General features: G+C 39.6%; 3 protein-coding genes across 4 annotated transcripts in view; 1 reads left to right on the top strand and 2 right to left on the bottom strand.

Moving 5' to 3' along the window:
* Positions 1 to 278: 278 nt before the first annotated feature.
* On the top strand, positions 279 to 6,940 carry bckdha (branched chain keto acid dehydrogenase E1 subunit alpha). Its single transcript, XM_079246919.1, has 8 exons — positions 279 to 573; positions 2,380 to 2,556; positions 2,671 to 2,757; positions 2,836 to 2,944; positions 3,580 to 3,741; positions 3,823 to 4,029; positions 4,110 to 4,251; positions 6,145 to 6,940. Exons 1-8 carry the CDS (start codon positions 460 to 462, stop codon positions 6,485 to 6,487), a joined length of 1,341 nt encoding a protein of 446 aa, XP_079103045.1. The 5' UTR covers positions 279 to 459; the 3' UTR covers positions 6,488 to 6,940.
* A 127-nt stretch (positions 6,941 to 7,067) lies between these two features.
* b3gnt2l (UDP-GlcNAc:betaGal beta-1,3-N-acetylglucosaminyltransferase 2, like) lies at positions 7,068 to 8,327 on the bottom strand (the record flags this gene model as incomplete). Its single annotated transcript, XM_079246059.1, has 1 exon — positions 7,068 to 8,327. One exon carries the CDS (start codon positions 8,325 to 8,327, stop codon positions 7,068 to 7,070), a length of 1,260 nt encoding a protein of 419 aa, XP_079102185.1.
* A 4,130-nt stretch (positions 8,328 to 12,457) lies between these two features.
* Positions 12,458 to 17,057, bottom strand: part of napab (N-ethylmaleimide-sensitive factor attachment protein, alpha b) — a 9,863-nt gene continuing 5,263 nt past the window's right edge. For both annotated transcript variants that reach the window (XM_079246986.1, XM_079246987.1), the window contains 8 exons: positions 16,741 to 16,787; positions 16,557 to 16,634; positions 16,419 to 16,474; positions 14,359 to 14,443; positions 14,172 to 14,276; positions 14,027 to 14,095; positions 13,876 to 13,926; positions 12,458 to 13,525 (listed from right to left, as the gene is read on the bottom strand). In XM_079246986.1, the coding sequence (XP_079103112.1) occupies positions 13,424 to 13,525; positions 13,876 to 13,926; positions 14,027 to 14,095; positions 14,172 to 14,276; positions 14,359 to 14,443; positions 16,419 to 16,474; positions 16,557 to 16,634; positions 16,741 to 16,787 (593 nt within the window). In that variant the 3' untranslated portion in view covers positions 12,458 to 13,423. The remainder of the gene's footprint in view (positions 13,526 to 13,875; positions 13,927 to 14,026; positions 14,096 to 14,171; positions 14,277 to 14,358; positions 14,444 to 16,418; positions 16,475 to 16,556; positions 16,635 to 16,740; positions 16,788 to 17,057) is intronic.

Genomic DNA, 17,057 nt, shown 5'->3' with positions numbered 1-17,057 from the left:
GTTGATGTTTTGGTTTTAATTAGAAAAATCGCTTACACCGGAAGTGATCTGCTGTACCTTCAAAATAGGAAACCCGTGTTTTACAGACAAGGTCCTTTTGATAATAGATTTGTTTTTTTTTTCCCCAGGTGGACATAATAAATAGAACTAAAGCAGAATTGGGTGTTAATATTATGTTAGACATTAAAATGTTGATGTAAAAAAGAAAAAAAAATACTTTGAAATTACCAGATGTGACCACTCCAACTTGATTGCTTATTGGATTTTAAAGTGTGTATGTGAGCTTGGGAATGGGGAACTGGGGGGTTAAATTTGTATATAGTTGTTTTTATTTATTGATTAACACATTTCCTGCGCATTGCATCCTTTAAGACACGTGCAAATAAAAAAAATAAAAATAAAAAAATAAAATAAAAAAGCGTGCAGAGCTGTTTGCATTAACCCGTCTGCAGAGTCCAGATGGCGGCTGTAAGCAGCATGAGCAGAATGTATGGACTCTGTTTCCATGCTGTCCGTCAAACAGCAGGACTGAAAGCATCAAGTCTCCTCCAGCAAAGAGCTTTCAGAGTCGGTGTAAGTTAAAGAAGCTGCTTTACTTCAGAAAAAGACGATTAATGTGAAAGATCGCCATAGCTACAGAAGCTAATGGATGGCTAGCATGGCCTTGCTAAAGGGGCGAGTTTAAAAGTGTTAAAGTGGGTTGCAAATTATTAAATGATTAAGTTAATATGAGGTTTATGTCGAAGTTGTGGGGAAACAAAGCATTTTCAGTAACACGCAGTTTGACTTTAACTTAAAGCGATGGGTTGATGGTTAGCTAAACATGCTAAGTACAAGTCAAACATTTTTATTACGCTCCCTAATCTAAACAACAGCTTGAAAGCAAACTGACCAAACAATGACACGTTAGACTTGAAAAACATGCATGTGCTAAATGAACTAGTAGTTAAATAAAAGCGATACAAATTATGTGTTATTTCTTGACTTTGACGCTAACAAGGAGTGTGCGAAAGGCTTAGCTAGCTTTCGTCCTATTGGCCAGTCAAAGGGGCGTGAAGACATTACCAGTCTACCCAGTACATCTATAAGTGTTTCCTACCAGTCCTTCAGCAATAACCTCTTAAATTAATAGCGTACAAAACGTTTTAGAGTCAACTGGACGTTTGTGGGGGTTTCACAACTCAAAACAGTTTTCTAGCTTAGTGCAGGGACCTAAAACTCTGGTTTTTGAGGGCCACTATCTTACTGGGATTTGGTTAGACTGGCCCAAGTCTGGTCCTTAAGATTCACTATCCCGCAGCCTTTAGAAGCAACCTTTATCCAGCACACCTGAATCAAATGAATAGCTGTTAGCAAGGTTGTACTGAGCTCAAAAACATGCAAATGAAGGAATTCAGCCATTTTTCCCAGGTATGTTGGAGCAGGTGCACATCTAAATCAGGGGTGTCCAGCTCCAAATCCCAAGGCCACAATCCTGCAGGTTTTGTATCCCTGCTCAAATTAATCCTTAATTTTGCAGAACTTTACAGGCTGTTGAATCCAGTTCATGTAAGACAGGTGCTTTAAAGGAGGGATACATCAAAACCTACTGGACAGCGAGGACCCCCTCTGGGCACCTCTCATCTCAAAGTGCAGGAGGATACATGCATGGGTTGTGGGAAAAACTTTTACATCTGTGCACCATTTCTATCTTTTTAAAATAAATTGCCAATGTCTGCAGTAAAGCTGACAAGTTTTGCAGAAGTTGATGCAAATTAAACTAGAAAACTTTGCATGTAAAAACTCAAACACACAGAGAAACAGGTTCATATTTGAAATGTTTCTTATGAACAGCCTGATTTGTGATACTTAAAAAAAAAAATCTGTGTTTATCTTTGTTGCATTCATATGAATGCAACAAAGACTAAATTCTCAGAGAATTTATGCTAATAGTTAAACGTTTATGTTTTATTTTGTGTTGGCTCTTCTGTCTGTGATGTTTGTGGGAAATGTAAACAGGAGACACTTCCACAACTGCATCACACCTTTGCATGCAAAATGGGAAGAGCATTATCTTTATAGTAACTATTGACAAAGGTCCAGAACATAATGCAAGATCTTTTTTGTAAAACCATTATAAATCTCAGAAGACAGAACCAATCTGAGCTGTTTTAGTACATTTAAAAAAAATAGAAATCCTGTCAGTCTATTAAATTCTCTCTTTTTTGTGTATGACATCAAGCAGAAAGTCTCATTAATGGCAGCGGCACTGTTTATTTTTGTTTTTTGGGAGGGTTGTTGTGATGAAGAGAAATAAGAGTCCTCCTTTTGTAGCATCGGCTTTGTTTGCACATCTCCAATTATGTTATTAATAAATCATGCCTGCATTCAATCCTTCAGGTTGTGCTCCAGCAGCAGCCCTTTGACACGTCACTGGAAAAGCCCCAGTTCCCTGGAGCCTCAGCAGAGTTTGTGGATCAACTTGAGTTCATTCAGCCCAATGTCATCTCTGGGATCCCAGTGTACCGAGTCATGGACAGGCAGGGTAAAATTATCAATCCCTCTCAAGACCCTCAGGTACAGCCAGCCTGGCTGATTCATTCTTGGTTATTAAGTGGCATCATGACATCTCCTCATAATACATTTAAACTGGTTGTTTTATGTTTTCTTGTCCTTTTACTCCCTACTCAGCTGTCCAAAGAGACTGTTTTGAATTTTTATCAGAAGATGACGCTGCTGAACACGATGGACCGTATTCTTTATGAATCTCAGCGACAAGTATGATTTTTTTTTTTTTTTTTTTCTTGCATTTCCTCTTTTAAAATCAGCAACTCAAATACGATGTTTCTCTTGCAGGGTCGTATTTCCTTCTATATGACTAATTATGGGGAGGAGGGGACACATATTGGCAGTGCTGCTGCTCTTGAGCCTACTGACATGGTCTTTGGGCAGTACAGAGAAGCTGGTGAGGATTAAACTGTGTTTAGCTCTTTTTACAGAGATGTCTCTTTTCTAAAAAGGGGATTTGTTTTATATTAACATTTTTATGAGGTTTAAATAATTTCATGTGATTGAACTTCAAAATCTCTTAAAACAATGAAAAGCACAACATATTTTATACTTGGTGTTGTTTATTTTAAATTTTATTCAGAAATAACGTACATGAACAGCAGAATAATTAAACTTAAAACAAGAACAAGGAGAAGAATGAAGTAATAGCTTATTTATTCTTAAGCTTATTTATACACACATGCGTATACATTTCAACATACGCCTATGTGTATCTTTGCTTGTTTATGCAACATTGTATGATTTTACATCGTTTGTTTATATTCACAATATATAAAGATTGATATATAAAGATATAACATATAAGGATATATCATTTATAAATATTTACAATTAATAGTTATCTATCTATCTAACATGTGAAACCATATATCCTTATGAAAAGACGTCTTACTGCCAGCATGGTGCATAATAACCACATGACTGATGTATGCAGCACCAGTTTGCAGACGCTACCAGGATGCTGTCATTGAATTCGATTATAAATTGTTTGCTTACGGTGTGAGTAATAATGCTTGTTTTGCCCAACAGGAGTGCTGATGTATCGTGGTTTTCCTCTCGATTTCTTCATGGCTCAGTGTTACGCCAACGCTGATGACCTCGGGAAGGGACGGCAGATGCCGGTCCACTATGGCTCCAGAGACCTGAATTTTGTCACCATCTCCTCCCCTTTGGCCACACAGATTCCTCAGGGTGAGCTTTAATCCTGCTTGCTTTGAAGGGTTTACATAAAAATGTAAAGATGATAAATATCCATGTGTGTGTCTGCCACAGCGGCTGGAGCAGCATACGCATTCAAGAGAGAAAACATGAATCGTGCTGTAATCTGTTACTTCGGAGAGGGGGCGGCCAGCGAGGGGGATGCACATGCTGGTTTCAACTTCTCAGCCACCCTCGAGTGCCCCCTCATCTTCTTCTGTCGTAACAATGGCTACGCTATCTCCACCCCCACCAATGAACAGTACAGGGGGGATGGCATCGGTAAGTCGTCTCAGGTTCAGGTCAGATGTAGGATTTCCAGCTGCTCTCCTGATCACACCTCTCATCCTCTTCCTGAACAGCTGCTCGTGGTCCAGGGTATGGCATGCTGTCCATCCGCGTGGATGGTAATGATGTGTTTGCAGTGTACAACGCCACAAAGGAAGCGAGACGCAGGGCCGTGGCTGAAAACCAGCCCTTCCTTATTGAGGCGATGACCTACAGGTCAGTGGAGACACATCCAGTTGTTAGAAATTAAACTTTTTGAAAACAAAATTGATTTTCTTTTCTCTAAATAGCAGTAAGTTTCCCAGATCTGTAGCCTTTTTGGGGATAATTGATTTATCTGCTCATCCTCATGTCGGTGTTGAACAACTAAAAAGTCACACAAGCGTACTACACACACAACCGTCCTGACTTGATAACATCACATAGATGTACATTCTTGTTTAAAATTATCTGAAAACAAAACTTTTCGCTGTAAAAGTTTTGAAAATGTGTTGCAAGCGGTCGTCAGATTACGCGGTTCTCGACTTCTGTAGTTTCAACTTTACAACGCTAAATAAAAAAACATAGAGCAAGTTTCAAAGTTACGAGGTTCTGTATTATCCCTGATTAGGCGTGACATGAAAGCAGAGACGACGCCTCAGTAACGTGTGTATTTACTGTATTTTAAGTGAAATGTCTATTTTTATAGCCTGTACTGTTTTTACATTAATATGATATATAATATGTGTATTTAGATCGTTAAGTAATTATTTGGGGTATTTAAGGGTAAAAATCCAACTTACGAGGAGCTTTGAGTTATGCCATGGCGTAGGAATGGAACTCGTTTGTAAACAGAGGACCGCCTTTATACCTTTCATTTTGTTTGGCATTTTTTGATGTGTCAATATTGTCAACATTTTTGCTGTTTTGAACGCGCACCATGGCAGATACATCAAAGACACCAAATGGACAGTATTGGAAGAAAAGACAAAGTGAAAGAGGATGAGATGAGAGTCAATGTCAGACTGACTTTTAGTGGCTGGAGAGAGTTTAGAGAAGAGACAGGATGCAAGATGGATGCTGAAGTAGCTGTTTGTCTGGAGTGAAATGGGATTTAATGTTGGTAATATTTCGGGTTCGCAGCGTTAGAGTCCAACCTACGTGTTCGAATACAGTTCATTTATTTCTTCCAGCATGAAAAGAACGAGTCCCTCTGGTAATTCACCTCAGCTGTTATTCTCTTCATCGTGTAAATGAGATCTCTTTCCACATGTTTGATCTCCGGCTCTGCTGTGAAACCAGTTTTATTGAGGGAGATTTCCATCAACAAAATATGAAATATTTAGTGGACATTTATGGAGAATTAGTCCAAAAAAAGCTGTCATCCATTCATTTTCCAAACCGCTTAATCCAATTCAGGGTTGCGGGGAAGCTGGAGCCTATCCCAGCTGTCTTTGGGCGACAGGCAGGGTACACCCTGGACAGCTCGCCAGTCCATCGCAGGGCCACACAGAGACAAACAACCCACGCACACACTCACTCCCCCCTATGAGCAATTTAGAGTAACCAATTAACCTAACATGCATGTCTTTGAATGGTGGGAGGAAGCCGGAGTACTCGGAGAGAACCCACGCATACACAGGGAGAACATGCAAACTCCACACAGAAAGGCCACTGACCAAACCTTGCCCCAGCCAAGGATCGAACCAGCGACCTTCATGCTGTGAGGCCAAAAAAAAAATAAATTGATTGCCAGATTGTCTGCAACTCGTCGGTCCTGTCAGCCAAAATTTTTCAAAAAGAAAAAAATATTATGGAGGCGGAATAAAATATTCCAAATATTTCTGTCTATCATGCATTTGTTTTTCACTTGTTTCTCCAGCAGGTCAGAGAAGTACAGTTATCGTGGGTTTTCTTGACTGGATCTCTGTAATCCGACTTTTCCCGACAAATTCCCTTCGACTCTGTTAGCTGCTACTCTAAATGCTCATTTTATCCATCACAGCTTTTCCCGTTTTGTTTTTTAATCTGTAAGGGTGGAAGTCTTCGCCATGTTTATCAGCACTGTATTGTCAACCATCCTTTATCTTTTTACAAAAGAAATGAGCAATATTTCTGCATTTTTCTCAGAATTGGCCACCACAGCACCAGCGACGACAGCTCAGCCTACCGTTCAGTGGATGAGGTGAATTACTGGGACAAGCAGGACCATCCCATCTCCAGGCTGAGGCATTACATGACGGCTCGCGGCTGGTGGAGCGAAGACGACGAGCGCAGCTGGCGGAAGCAATCCCGCAAGACTGTGATGGAGGCGTTCGAGAGGGCCGAGAGGCGCCTGAAGCCGAACCCCGAATTGCTGTTCACTGACGTGTACAAGGAGATGACCCCCAACCTGAGCAAGCAGAGGGAATCCCTTTGGAGGCACGTGCAGCAGTACAAAGAGCACTACCCACTCGACCTGTACGATAAATAAGCTCCCTGCTCCTCCTGCAGGTCGGGGCAAATTGTGATTTAGTGAACAAATAAGGGTGTAGGTGAGGACTGAGATTACCTGGATTAGACTTTTGCACGTCATGTGATGAATTCATGACATGGAGGGTTGATGTGTTTCATTCTGCACAAAAGATTTCACTAAGCTTCCGTTCTCTAGAGGTTCTTGTGCCTTAAGTTCACAGCCGATGCCACCCTCATGATTTTCCATTTCCTCCTGGGATACGAGCAACAACCTGAAGGTCTGACCCACTCTCTTTGTTCTATCTGGTGTTTTCCTCGTGTTTCATTCAGACGGTTTAGGTTACGCTTTTTATTTTAATGCTTCCTAGTATCCAGCACAAACATAAACTGTAGATGGTCTGGTTTGCAGAAATGTTGCCGTACTTCTGTTTCTGTTCACTTGTGTTGAAAATAAACAGTATGTAATTTGTTTTTATTATGAGGTTTTTATTTAAATTCTTTATATAATGAACGTAGGTTAACAACACATGCAAATGGTGATTGAGTTCTACAGCATGCAAAAGATGTTTGTCCCCCATGGAATTTGCTTTTCACTCAGTTCAACAAGTCAACCAGGGGCTTTGGATGGCGTTCCAGATCATCTTGGTCTCCTGTGGGGAACGCCGATGAATGAGAATATGCCCTTTGTGGACGCACACATTTGCACGATCTTGTTCCCTGACATCAAACGTCTGAAATCCAGCGTGCGCCTCAGGGGAAACCCCAAGAGCCTTGCATAACATACCAAAGTAAACATCATCGATGGGATAGAAAGGAATGACATGAGAAGCTAAATAAAGCTGGTGCAGCAAAGCTCCCGAGAAGACAAAACCCCCTCCACCGGCGTATGCAGGATATGGTCCGTTATAGAAGCTCAGAGGAATGTAGTACTTGTTTTTAGGATCCCTGTGGGGACTTGCTGTGCTGATTATTTGTCCAACATACAGCTGAGATGCTTTGGATGCCTCCACAGACTGCAGGTAAGTCAGCAATAAAGGTGTGTTGACAAAAACATCGTCGTCTCCGCTAAAGATGAAGGAGACCTGAGGGCAGTTTTTCACCGTCCACTTGAGAAAAACGTGCATTTTTAGGGTCAGGTTGAAGAAGGAGTCATGGAAGTCCCACTGCACCAGGTCTTTAAAGTGTTTTGCTTCATACGACAGCAGTGCGCTGAGGTCGGGGTCTTCTGGTGAGGAGCTACCGAGGAGGAACACGACACGCACTCTCAGCCCGTTCTGATACACCCCTTCCCGACCCCACGTCTCCCTCACCGCTTGCCTCCTCTCAAAGCTTCTCGGCATTGTCTTGATGGCAAAAAGCAGGAAGGTCTGTTTGTCCTCGTTGTCTCTAGAGACGCACTTGTTGGGTTGGTTGATCAGAACCGGAGGGCGCATGCAGTTCATGCCTTGCAGAAACGTCTGAAACAAAGCGGGGTAAGAGCGGAAGTCATGAACATTGATCTGCAGAAGCTGCTGGTTCTCCTGCCTGCAGTCACGCCAAGCAGGCTTGTTCTTTAAAGGGTCTTGACTTTTGTCCAAACTTTTCAAAGCTGAAAACAGCAGGCGGTTCCAGTAAGCTGCATTTTGAGGGATGATCTTTCTAAAGTCTTTAGAAACGAAGACATCACGGACATCAAAGTCTATCGTGTCCTGAGAATCTGAAGCAGTGTGGACATCTGGGGGAGGACTGATGCCGTCCTGCTTCAGGAGGTCCTGATTCAGGAGGTCCTGATTCAGGAGGTCCTGATTCAGGAGGTCCTGCTGTGCAGCTCTGACAGAGTGTGTCGACTCCTTTGGCAGGGTTGAGTAAAGCAAGACCATAAATAAAGAAATTAAAAAAAACATTGCAATTAAGCTTTTAATGCGAAACATTGGCTTGGAAGGAAGTAAACCAGACTGTGTGGAGTGTTTTTCTACAAATGGATCATCTTTCAGGGGGGATGATCAGAGAGTTCTTGGGTTACTCGGTCTCTGCCAGGAGGTGACACCTCAGATGTAGGCTACCTGCCAACACAAACAGAAGCGTGACAGCAGAGTTAGATGTGTGTGAACAGGACAAACGGCCCTTATCAGGATGACTAAGCACATTTTGCAGTGAGAATCAGAGGTTTTGACCATTGTATGTTTTTCAAGTAAAAAGTTTTTCTTTAGACTTCTTTCTAAAAATCTTAATGTAGCTCATTTCACACTTTGATAATAAGCTGAAAAATATCCCTAAAAGATGATATTCCCATCAACTTGTCCCGCTCATGGAATGATGTCTTGATCACAGTTTGTGTATGAACAAAGGATCTAAGCTTTTTGGTTGGTTGCTTTGGTAAGGCTTTTGAACTTTCAGCTGTCTACTTACAGGCACATCTCAAAAAATATTAAGGAAAAGTTCAATATTTATCGTCACTCATTTCAGACTTTGAAACCCACATATTATATAGATTCATTACAAATAGAGTGAAACGTTTCAAACATTTCTTGAAACTTTGATGATTGTGGCTTATAGACAATAAAGACCCAAAGTGTCTCAGAAAATTAGAATATCACATAAGATCAATGAAAAAAAAGGATATTTTAAACAGAAATATCAGGCTTCTGAACAGTATGTTAATTTCCATGCACTCAGTACTTGGTTGGGCCTCCTTTTGCATGAATTACTGCATGAATGCGGCGTGGCAATGGAAGCGAGCATCGTGTGGCGCTGCTCAGTAATGGAAGTCCAGGTTGCTTTGATAGCAGCCTTCAGGTCATCTACATAGTTGGGTCTAGTGTCTTTCATCTTCCTCTTGACAATACCCCACAGATTTTCTATGGGGTTTACATCAGGTGAGTTTGTTGGCCAATCAAGCACAGTAACACTGTGATCATTGAATCAGCTTTTGGTACCTTTGGCAGTGTCGGCAGGTGCCAAGTCCTGCTGGGAAATAAAAATCTGCATCACCATAAAGCTTGTCAGCAGAAGGATGTAGCCATATATTTGTTTCTTTCCCTTCAGAATGCCGTCAGTGAGAGACAGGGGTCCCGCTCCATGTTTTGGAGAATTACCTGACCTGGAGGTCACATGTACACGTCACAACTGGGACTGACACTTTTCTGAAGTTTCACATGCAATGTTTTTAACAGTTCAGGATAGCACCATATAAAACTGAATAATTTTAAGGATTTCACGTATTAAACAACCATATTTCATTATTGCTAATATTACAGTTTTAACAGGAGCAGGAAGTTATATTATTATTGCATTTTTACTGAATTGTTAAGTTAAAAATGTCGCTGACAGCTTACTGTGTTTTTATCTATTTAAATCTTTTTTTTTTTTTTTTTTTTTTTTTAAATTAACGCTAGATTATGTTGTAATTGTGACATTTTGCAACCGTCCCCAAACAGCACTGAAACTACTCAGACTACAGCTGTCTCCTAACATTCAAATACAAATGTTGAAGAATGTACTTTCTGTATTCACATTTGAATAGTTATGGCAACTAACAGAAATATCTAAGTTTATTACTTTAATTTTTTTCTCTAATCCAAACCATGTCTGAGTAACAGCATCAAATGCAAATGAGTTGCAGCTGACCCGTCTAGACTGACTCAGTTTGCTATATAAATAAATTTCTCATTTGAATTCATTCACTTATTAAGGTCAAAGGCATCCCAACTAAGAACTGTTGGGTAAATATGGTGCCGGGAATCCAAAAAAAAAAAAAGTAAAAAATTGGGATTTTTTGCTCATTCATATTTGATATTGAATTTTCTTTTTCTTTTTTTTTTTTTTTTTGCGAATAAAAATAATCCACAATAAAAATTTGTCACTTTCATTGCTTCTTGGGCATTATAGCAGCAAAATGATGGTCTGGATTCTGTGTTGTTTTTTTCCTAATTGAAATTAAGTCTTAATCTTGATATAAATGTGACTCTAATGATGAATTTCTCACAGTTGGCATGATATCATTAATCAAGAAACGTTTTTATATCTATATCAAGTAAAATACATTTAGCTGTAGCACACTTCATATAAAAAGTCTGTTTTTAAGCATGAACAGCAGAACATCTTAATTAGCTGCAAATAAAAGAGATAATACTAATTTGGAAAAGAATGAAGGTTTTGAGCAGATTCCAGGTAACTAAACTAAATGATGATTCTCCTTGTTTAGTTTTAACTCCCAGGATAGAAAACTTGACTCAGCAGGTCAGATATATATTTTGGACCAGAACCATTCAGTGCATTTCACACCAAGCAACATTTTAACCTCTGCTTTTTTAGCGGACAGACAGACAGACAGACAGACACACCCAGTCTGATGTAAGAAAAAGAGTAACTTGTTTTCTTTTTTGTTGCTCTTTTTTTGGATACAAACATCGCAGAAATATTTAGAATAGTTTCAGTAAAATTAATGGAAGATAAACTGACATCAGTCCAGACCAAATGCATGAAGAAAGTCTTTCTAAATGTTTCTGTCAGCTATAAATTCTTCACATCACTTTAGGCTGAACTGGCTTTTTATGGCTGGTTAGAGTCCGAAATGTCACCAGGGTTTCTTTGTTTCCAAAGAATCTTTTCCAGATTTTTATCTTTTCATTTAGCAGAAGGTGAAGAGGCCAACCACAATAACAGCTGATGATTAACACGTCATCCAGATGACACTTCAGATTAGTTGTTAAGAATTTTGCTAAGTGTGTTAAAATACATCACAATACATATATAATACATGCTCTCCTGGTTTATAAATGATAATTTAAAGTGTTTCTTGATGAATGACACGCTGTATGTGTCAGATGATCTGTGTGTAAGAACACACAAGCTTCCTCATACCTGTTGATTCACTTCTTCCCTTGCTTTCTCTTTTCTATTCTACACACAAGCCATCTTATGTTTTAGGAAGGCCTTTTAGGTTTGTCACGTGGTGTATTTGTCATTAAAAATACCAGCTGATAAACGACACGTCAGAGAAAGACACGGCATCTGAGAAAGACTAAATAGGCTTTTTAAAAAATGCTTTTGTGCCTTATGTATTTTTGACACAATTAAAGTCTGCATTGTTAATTATAAACAGCCTACTGAGAAGTTAAATAATGAAGGGAAATGTCAGTTTAGATCATAAATAAATCATATCCATTGCGCTTCAGTTTCTGATCAATTAATCCTTTAAAGCGACGCAACATAGCAGCCTCTGTTCACATGTCTGCATGCTGAGTTGATGTTGAAAGGGGCAGAAACAAACCAGAAACGCATTAATAAACTGGGCAAACTGGTTTTAACGGACTGTGCGCGCTCCCAGCAGATGCGCGGAAACGCAGAACTTATTGCGGATGAACGCAAAAGCTGCGCATTGACGTAAGTTGTGGAACTAAAAAAGTTTGGGAACCACTGACTTTATCTATAAAAACACATTTAATGTTGAATATGTTTAAAACGCGACTTTACTGTTAAAAGCCAGACACACGTTTCCCATCTTCCATGATGGACTGCGACCTGCAGGAAGGTCTTCTGAGACCGAGCTGCCAACAATCCGCTCTCCTGTGTTCAATTAGACACAGCTGAGTATTAAAAACACACACAGGTAAATCCCCGGAGCGCCTCGCGCTGATTAAACTGTCACTGAGCGTGAACGTCAACAGCTGCGCGCGGACAGCTCAGGTTTTATCCAACAGTGAAGCGAAACGTTTGGCTTCATGGTGTCGTTGAAAAGCTGGAAAATGAGCTCAGCTTTAAGTTGGATGTAGATGAGTTTATGAAGAGGTGAGAAAACCCCTCTTCGGTTCGGTTCTTACCTGAAACAGGAGATTTGTTCCCGCAGCTCTTCACGCAACATCAGAAGAAAAAAGCAGCATCATACATTTTCCTGACACACATTTGCCATTCAAGCGCACGCGGAGTTACTGATAAGAAGCGGAATTAGGTGTGTGAGTTCACCTCAAACCACCTCCCACACACCCACAGAAACAACGCCCAGGACGATGTACTCAGGTTTATTAAATGGTTTTACACCAAACATCACAAATTGTTTAAGACCAAATCTCTGACAAAATCAGGAGGGTAACATGAGCACAGTGTTCAGATCAGTAAAGCTCTTTTTTCTTCCTTCCATGTATTGCATCTCTTGCAGGCGGTAAAAATAGAGTTTATTCAGCCTGGTTTTAGATTAAACAATAACAAACACACTTCTATACAATGGAAAACTTCTAAGGTTCCTCATCCATTCCAGACCATGCAAATGCTCACAGATGGCGGCCCTTTTGGACCATTTCTGGAATAAAAACCACTTTAAATGGAAGTGAAAATAATGAGCAAGTGAATCATTAATGCTGGATAAAGCATTATTAATATTTATTATTTTTTCCTAAATCAAATCTAGCTGTCCACATCCTGAGAGCGGTATAAGGCAGAGGGGACACTTTCTGTGGAATAATTGCAGATTTCTGCGCCCGAGATGAAGTGCTGTTTAATTAGGAGTCCCCAGACATGACCTACAGAAGTCTTCAGCTCGCAGAGGAACCAAAAACAAGGTGACAGCGTCCGTCGATATCTGCAGTTTGGCTTGTTTGCTTTATTCTAAAGCACATTTTGGAAACAATATTTCTTAATCCAAATAGCTGGACAGCTGGAATCCATTTATCTGTCATAAAACCAAGATAATATAGTAACGCAAGTCTGCTGGTATGAATATGGTGACCAATATTGAGCCAAAACCTAACGTACTGTGTGCAGAGTGCACTCAGGAGAACAGTAGTGTTGTAGTGTTCATACCTATCGTAGAAAGGCTTGAGAGGATCGTTTTGAGTGGATTTAAAGACAAGAAATACTGCAAGTGGCAAGGCAGAAACACGAAATTTAAGGATGTTGCTTGAATGGAAGTGAGAGGCTCAAGGCAAGAAGAAGGATGCAAGTCGGTCACTGAGGGCTTCTGGAGGAGCTGTGAGGCGAGTCAGCGAAGGTCGCTCTCGTCATCCTGTATGGTTTTCTTGATGCGGAGAAGCATGGTGGTGAGCCACTGGTCCAACCGTGAAATTGTGTCAAACTCCTTCACCTGGAAAATATTCACAAAAATCACCTCAAAATGCTGGTAAATATAACTAAAAAGCTGATTTTATGCAGCAGGACGGTTCTTTCAGAACTACTTTTTACAGACCTGTTCAGTTCAGCTTGTCAGTGTATTGGTGCCAAAACACACAAATAACCTCACACTCATGAGGAAGTTTAACCTTACATAGTTTCAGTCACAAAGAACAATGCATCAAAAAGTGATATCGGTCATGATCAGGTGTTGCTGGTTTGCCCCCAGTTTTACTGGTCTTTCAACTGATGTTATTTTGTGACTCATTCTTACTCATTGGCATCGCTCTGGAGGAACTCTGGAGATAGAAAACGTTCACTTACCGAATCGGTGTAAGCCTCCACATTCTGTTCTTCATATGCATCTAGAAGTTTCTGGTTACAAAGGGGGGACATTGTATTAGAAAACACACTGCTGTGCAGGAGAAGGAAGGATTATTTATACAGAAAAAGGGAAGAAAAAGCGCGACGATACCTTCAACAGCTTGCACTCTCTCGAGTCCGAAAAGGCCGGAAACATTTCTTCGTACTTCTGCACAGCAAGCTGGACGACAACAGGGTGAATATTAAAGCATCGGCTTGAGTTACAGCAGCTACAGAAGACACGAGTCGTATTTCACCTTTGCGTTAAACATGTCTACACAGAAGTGACAGAGCGCCGCTTTGAAGAAGTGATCCTTGGCGCTGTACTTGAGGAGTGTGCTGTCCATTGCGTAGGTTCCAACCTAAAACCAGAGACTGCAGGTTAGGCTTGCTCGACCACGAGGCCTGACCTTACAGGTGGTGTGTGAATAAGCATCACCTCACCTGCTCATAGATCTCGATAGCTTTCTGGTACTGCTCCAGCTGAGCTGCATATGTTGCTACTTTCAGAAGGCACTTGTTTGCTGAACTAAAAAGGGAGAAAACAGAAGTTTCTCAGCAGACATATGAAATTAAAGGGATGCTGTGTAACTTTTTCAGCTAAACATCGAGTAACAGTGGATGATTTCTGGGGTCAGTATACAGTGTTGATGCGTGCTGGCGCTCCGAGAGGCTGCCCTCTTCAGAAACCCGACATTGTAACTTTGCAAGAAACGGTCCGTCTCTCATTGCATCATGTGACCTGGAACGCTTTGTATGACGGCTCCCCCTCTATAAACACAGAGGGGTCTGCGTTGTGCCTTTTTATTTTGCTGTTTAGTGGAAGCTAAATGCAGCTACAGTTGTGCTCATATGTATTCATCCCCTTTCATTAAAGAAAAGGCTGAATTTACAACAGTCACTCAAATAACTGGAGACTTAAAAAAGGAACAATAACTAAAAATTTGCAAAAATACAATTTAGTGATATAAGACACTGTTTTTTCATTTCATTGAGTTGAAGAAAGAAAACAAACACAAACAAACAAATTGGTCCTGGACAAATTAGAGCACTTTTCTGTTGAACGGAGGGACAAAATACCTGTCAACAGGTGCAGAAGTCTGACTGAGAGGAACAGAAAACACCTGATTGTAGCGGAAACATTAAAGGATTGTTCAACTAAATATTAGTTGATGAGTGATGTAATATGTAATAAATTATATTATTTGTTTGCTTTTTAAAAAATATTTCGATTGAATCACAATTAGAAAATAATGATTTTCATAAAATTTTTATTTATTATTACTTTAGAAAATTTCAGCTTATTTTACAGGCAGCTGTTTTTTTCCCCATTCTTTAATGAAAGGGTATGAGTAAATATGAGCACAACTGTAGCGGCAGATAATTGGCTACAGACCAAAGCTAACCTGACTCCCTAAACCTTTCACGCAGGTTCGGCTGGTTTGCATGTAATAAATGCATTTTCTTTAATTCATGTAAATATCAAAGTAAAAGAACAGGAAACAGTACTGCTGTAAAGTCCCTTTATCTAAGCACTAATCCTCATGTTACTGACACGACTTCTGCCAAAGTTGCTGCTTCATTTCATACTCAAAACTTGTAGTTTTTCTTTTTTTTTTTTTTTTTACTTTATTTTGATTGGAGTCATATTTTTTACAAAAGAAAAACTATACAGAAAGAACACAAGTAAACAAAGTGGTGTTTAAGAGAGGTACAAAAAGCAAATAAAAGCACAGACAGATATTACAGTTTAAAGGTGCTATCCGTGATTTGACGATGAAACACGGCCGCTCAAACCTGAAAAACAGTCATCTGTGGTTGATCAACATCCAAATTCTGCTTCTACAATAAACCAAAGAAAAAACACATTCTCTCCAAAAAGTAGAGGGGGAAAAAAAAAGAAAGAAGGGATAATAATTCCTTCAAGTATCGTCCCTGTCTCTGAAATATATTTTCCATTTTTCCCAAAAGGGATCACCCTTTTCTTTTTGGTCTCAAGTTAAAAGTCAAGCATTGCATATTATAAATATCATTGCTAATATTATTAATAATATTATTGCCTATGGCCATATACTATTTTATAGTAGGTGGGTCCTTGGTGAGCCAGCGCTTAGTTTTACCTTTTTTGCTCGCTGTCATTAAGATTTTTAAAAGGTATTTATCAGCTGTGGACAACTTTTGATCTATGTTACCTAAATAAAAACATACACACGTTAATTTCATGTCAAAACAAAGAACATTTTTAATCATCTGATGTAGACCTTCCCATAAAGAGTTAAGAACAGGGCATCCCAAAAAACAGGAGCATGGTCTGCAGGGCAGTGCCCACAATCTCACCTGCATACGGCTGGTTGACCGGTCTGTCTCAATTTTAATTCAGGGATTAAAATTGATCGTTTTATGCCAAACTTATACTTATAGTAATGTTTTTGGGGCAGTTTTTGCTCTGTACACGCACACACACACACACACACACACATATATATATATTTAAAGACAGTTACCTGGTGGATTCTTCACCTTTATAATAATCTGCTGCCTGCTCATAATGAGCAATGGCCTGAAACAGAGATGAGACCCAATAATCAAACAAAAGATTGAAACAAAAACAAAACACAGAAAGTTTTGTTTTTTATTCTGACCTTGTCGATGTCGACCAGCTCTGTCTCGTATATCTCAGCGATGCTGATGTGGTGTTTGGCTGCAATGGTGAAACGTCCCTAAAAGAATAAATAAAGAAAAATTAAAGAAAAAAACTCAAATCAAAACATAAAGCTTCATGAAATCTACTAGAATACGTCAGAAACACAAAGTAAATAAACTCACCATGTCCGTGTATATCTCGATAGCTCGGTTTAGGCAGTTTATGGCCTCTGTTGAGATAAAGTACGTATTGATGTCAAGCTAATAAAAACATTTATTACAAATAGAAGAAAGGTAAACTTGGAGAGCAGGTGTGTTTAAGGTGAGATTTTTCATTCCTAACACACCATGTAACATATTTTCAACCACCACAATTCACAAGTTTTTCTGGAAACATAAACCATTAACTGTTCGTCTGCCAATCTTTCACTCCATCTAACGTTGGAGTTATCATGGATTTTTCTTGTTTATATATATACATATATATATATATAGATACA

This window comes from Telmatherina bonti, assembly GCF_933228915.1.
Source record: "Telmatherina bonti genome assembly, chromosome: 9".
Classification (NCBI taxonomy): Eukaryota; Metazoa; Chordata; class Actinopteri; order Atheriniformes; family Telmatherinidae; genus Telmatherina; species Telmatherina bonti.
This window is presented reverse-complemented; position numbering and strand designations above follow the sequence as displayed.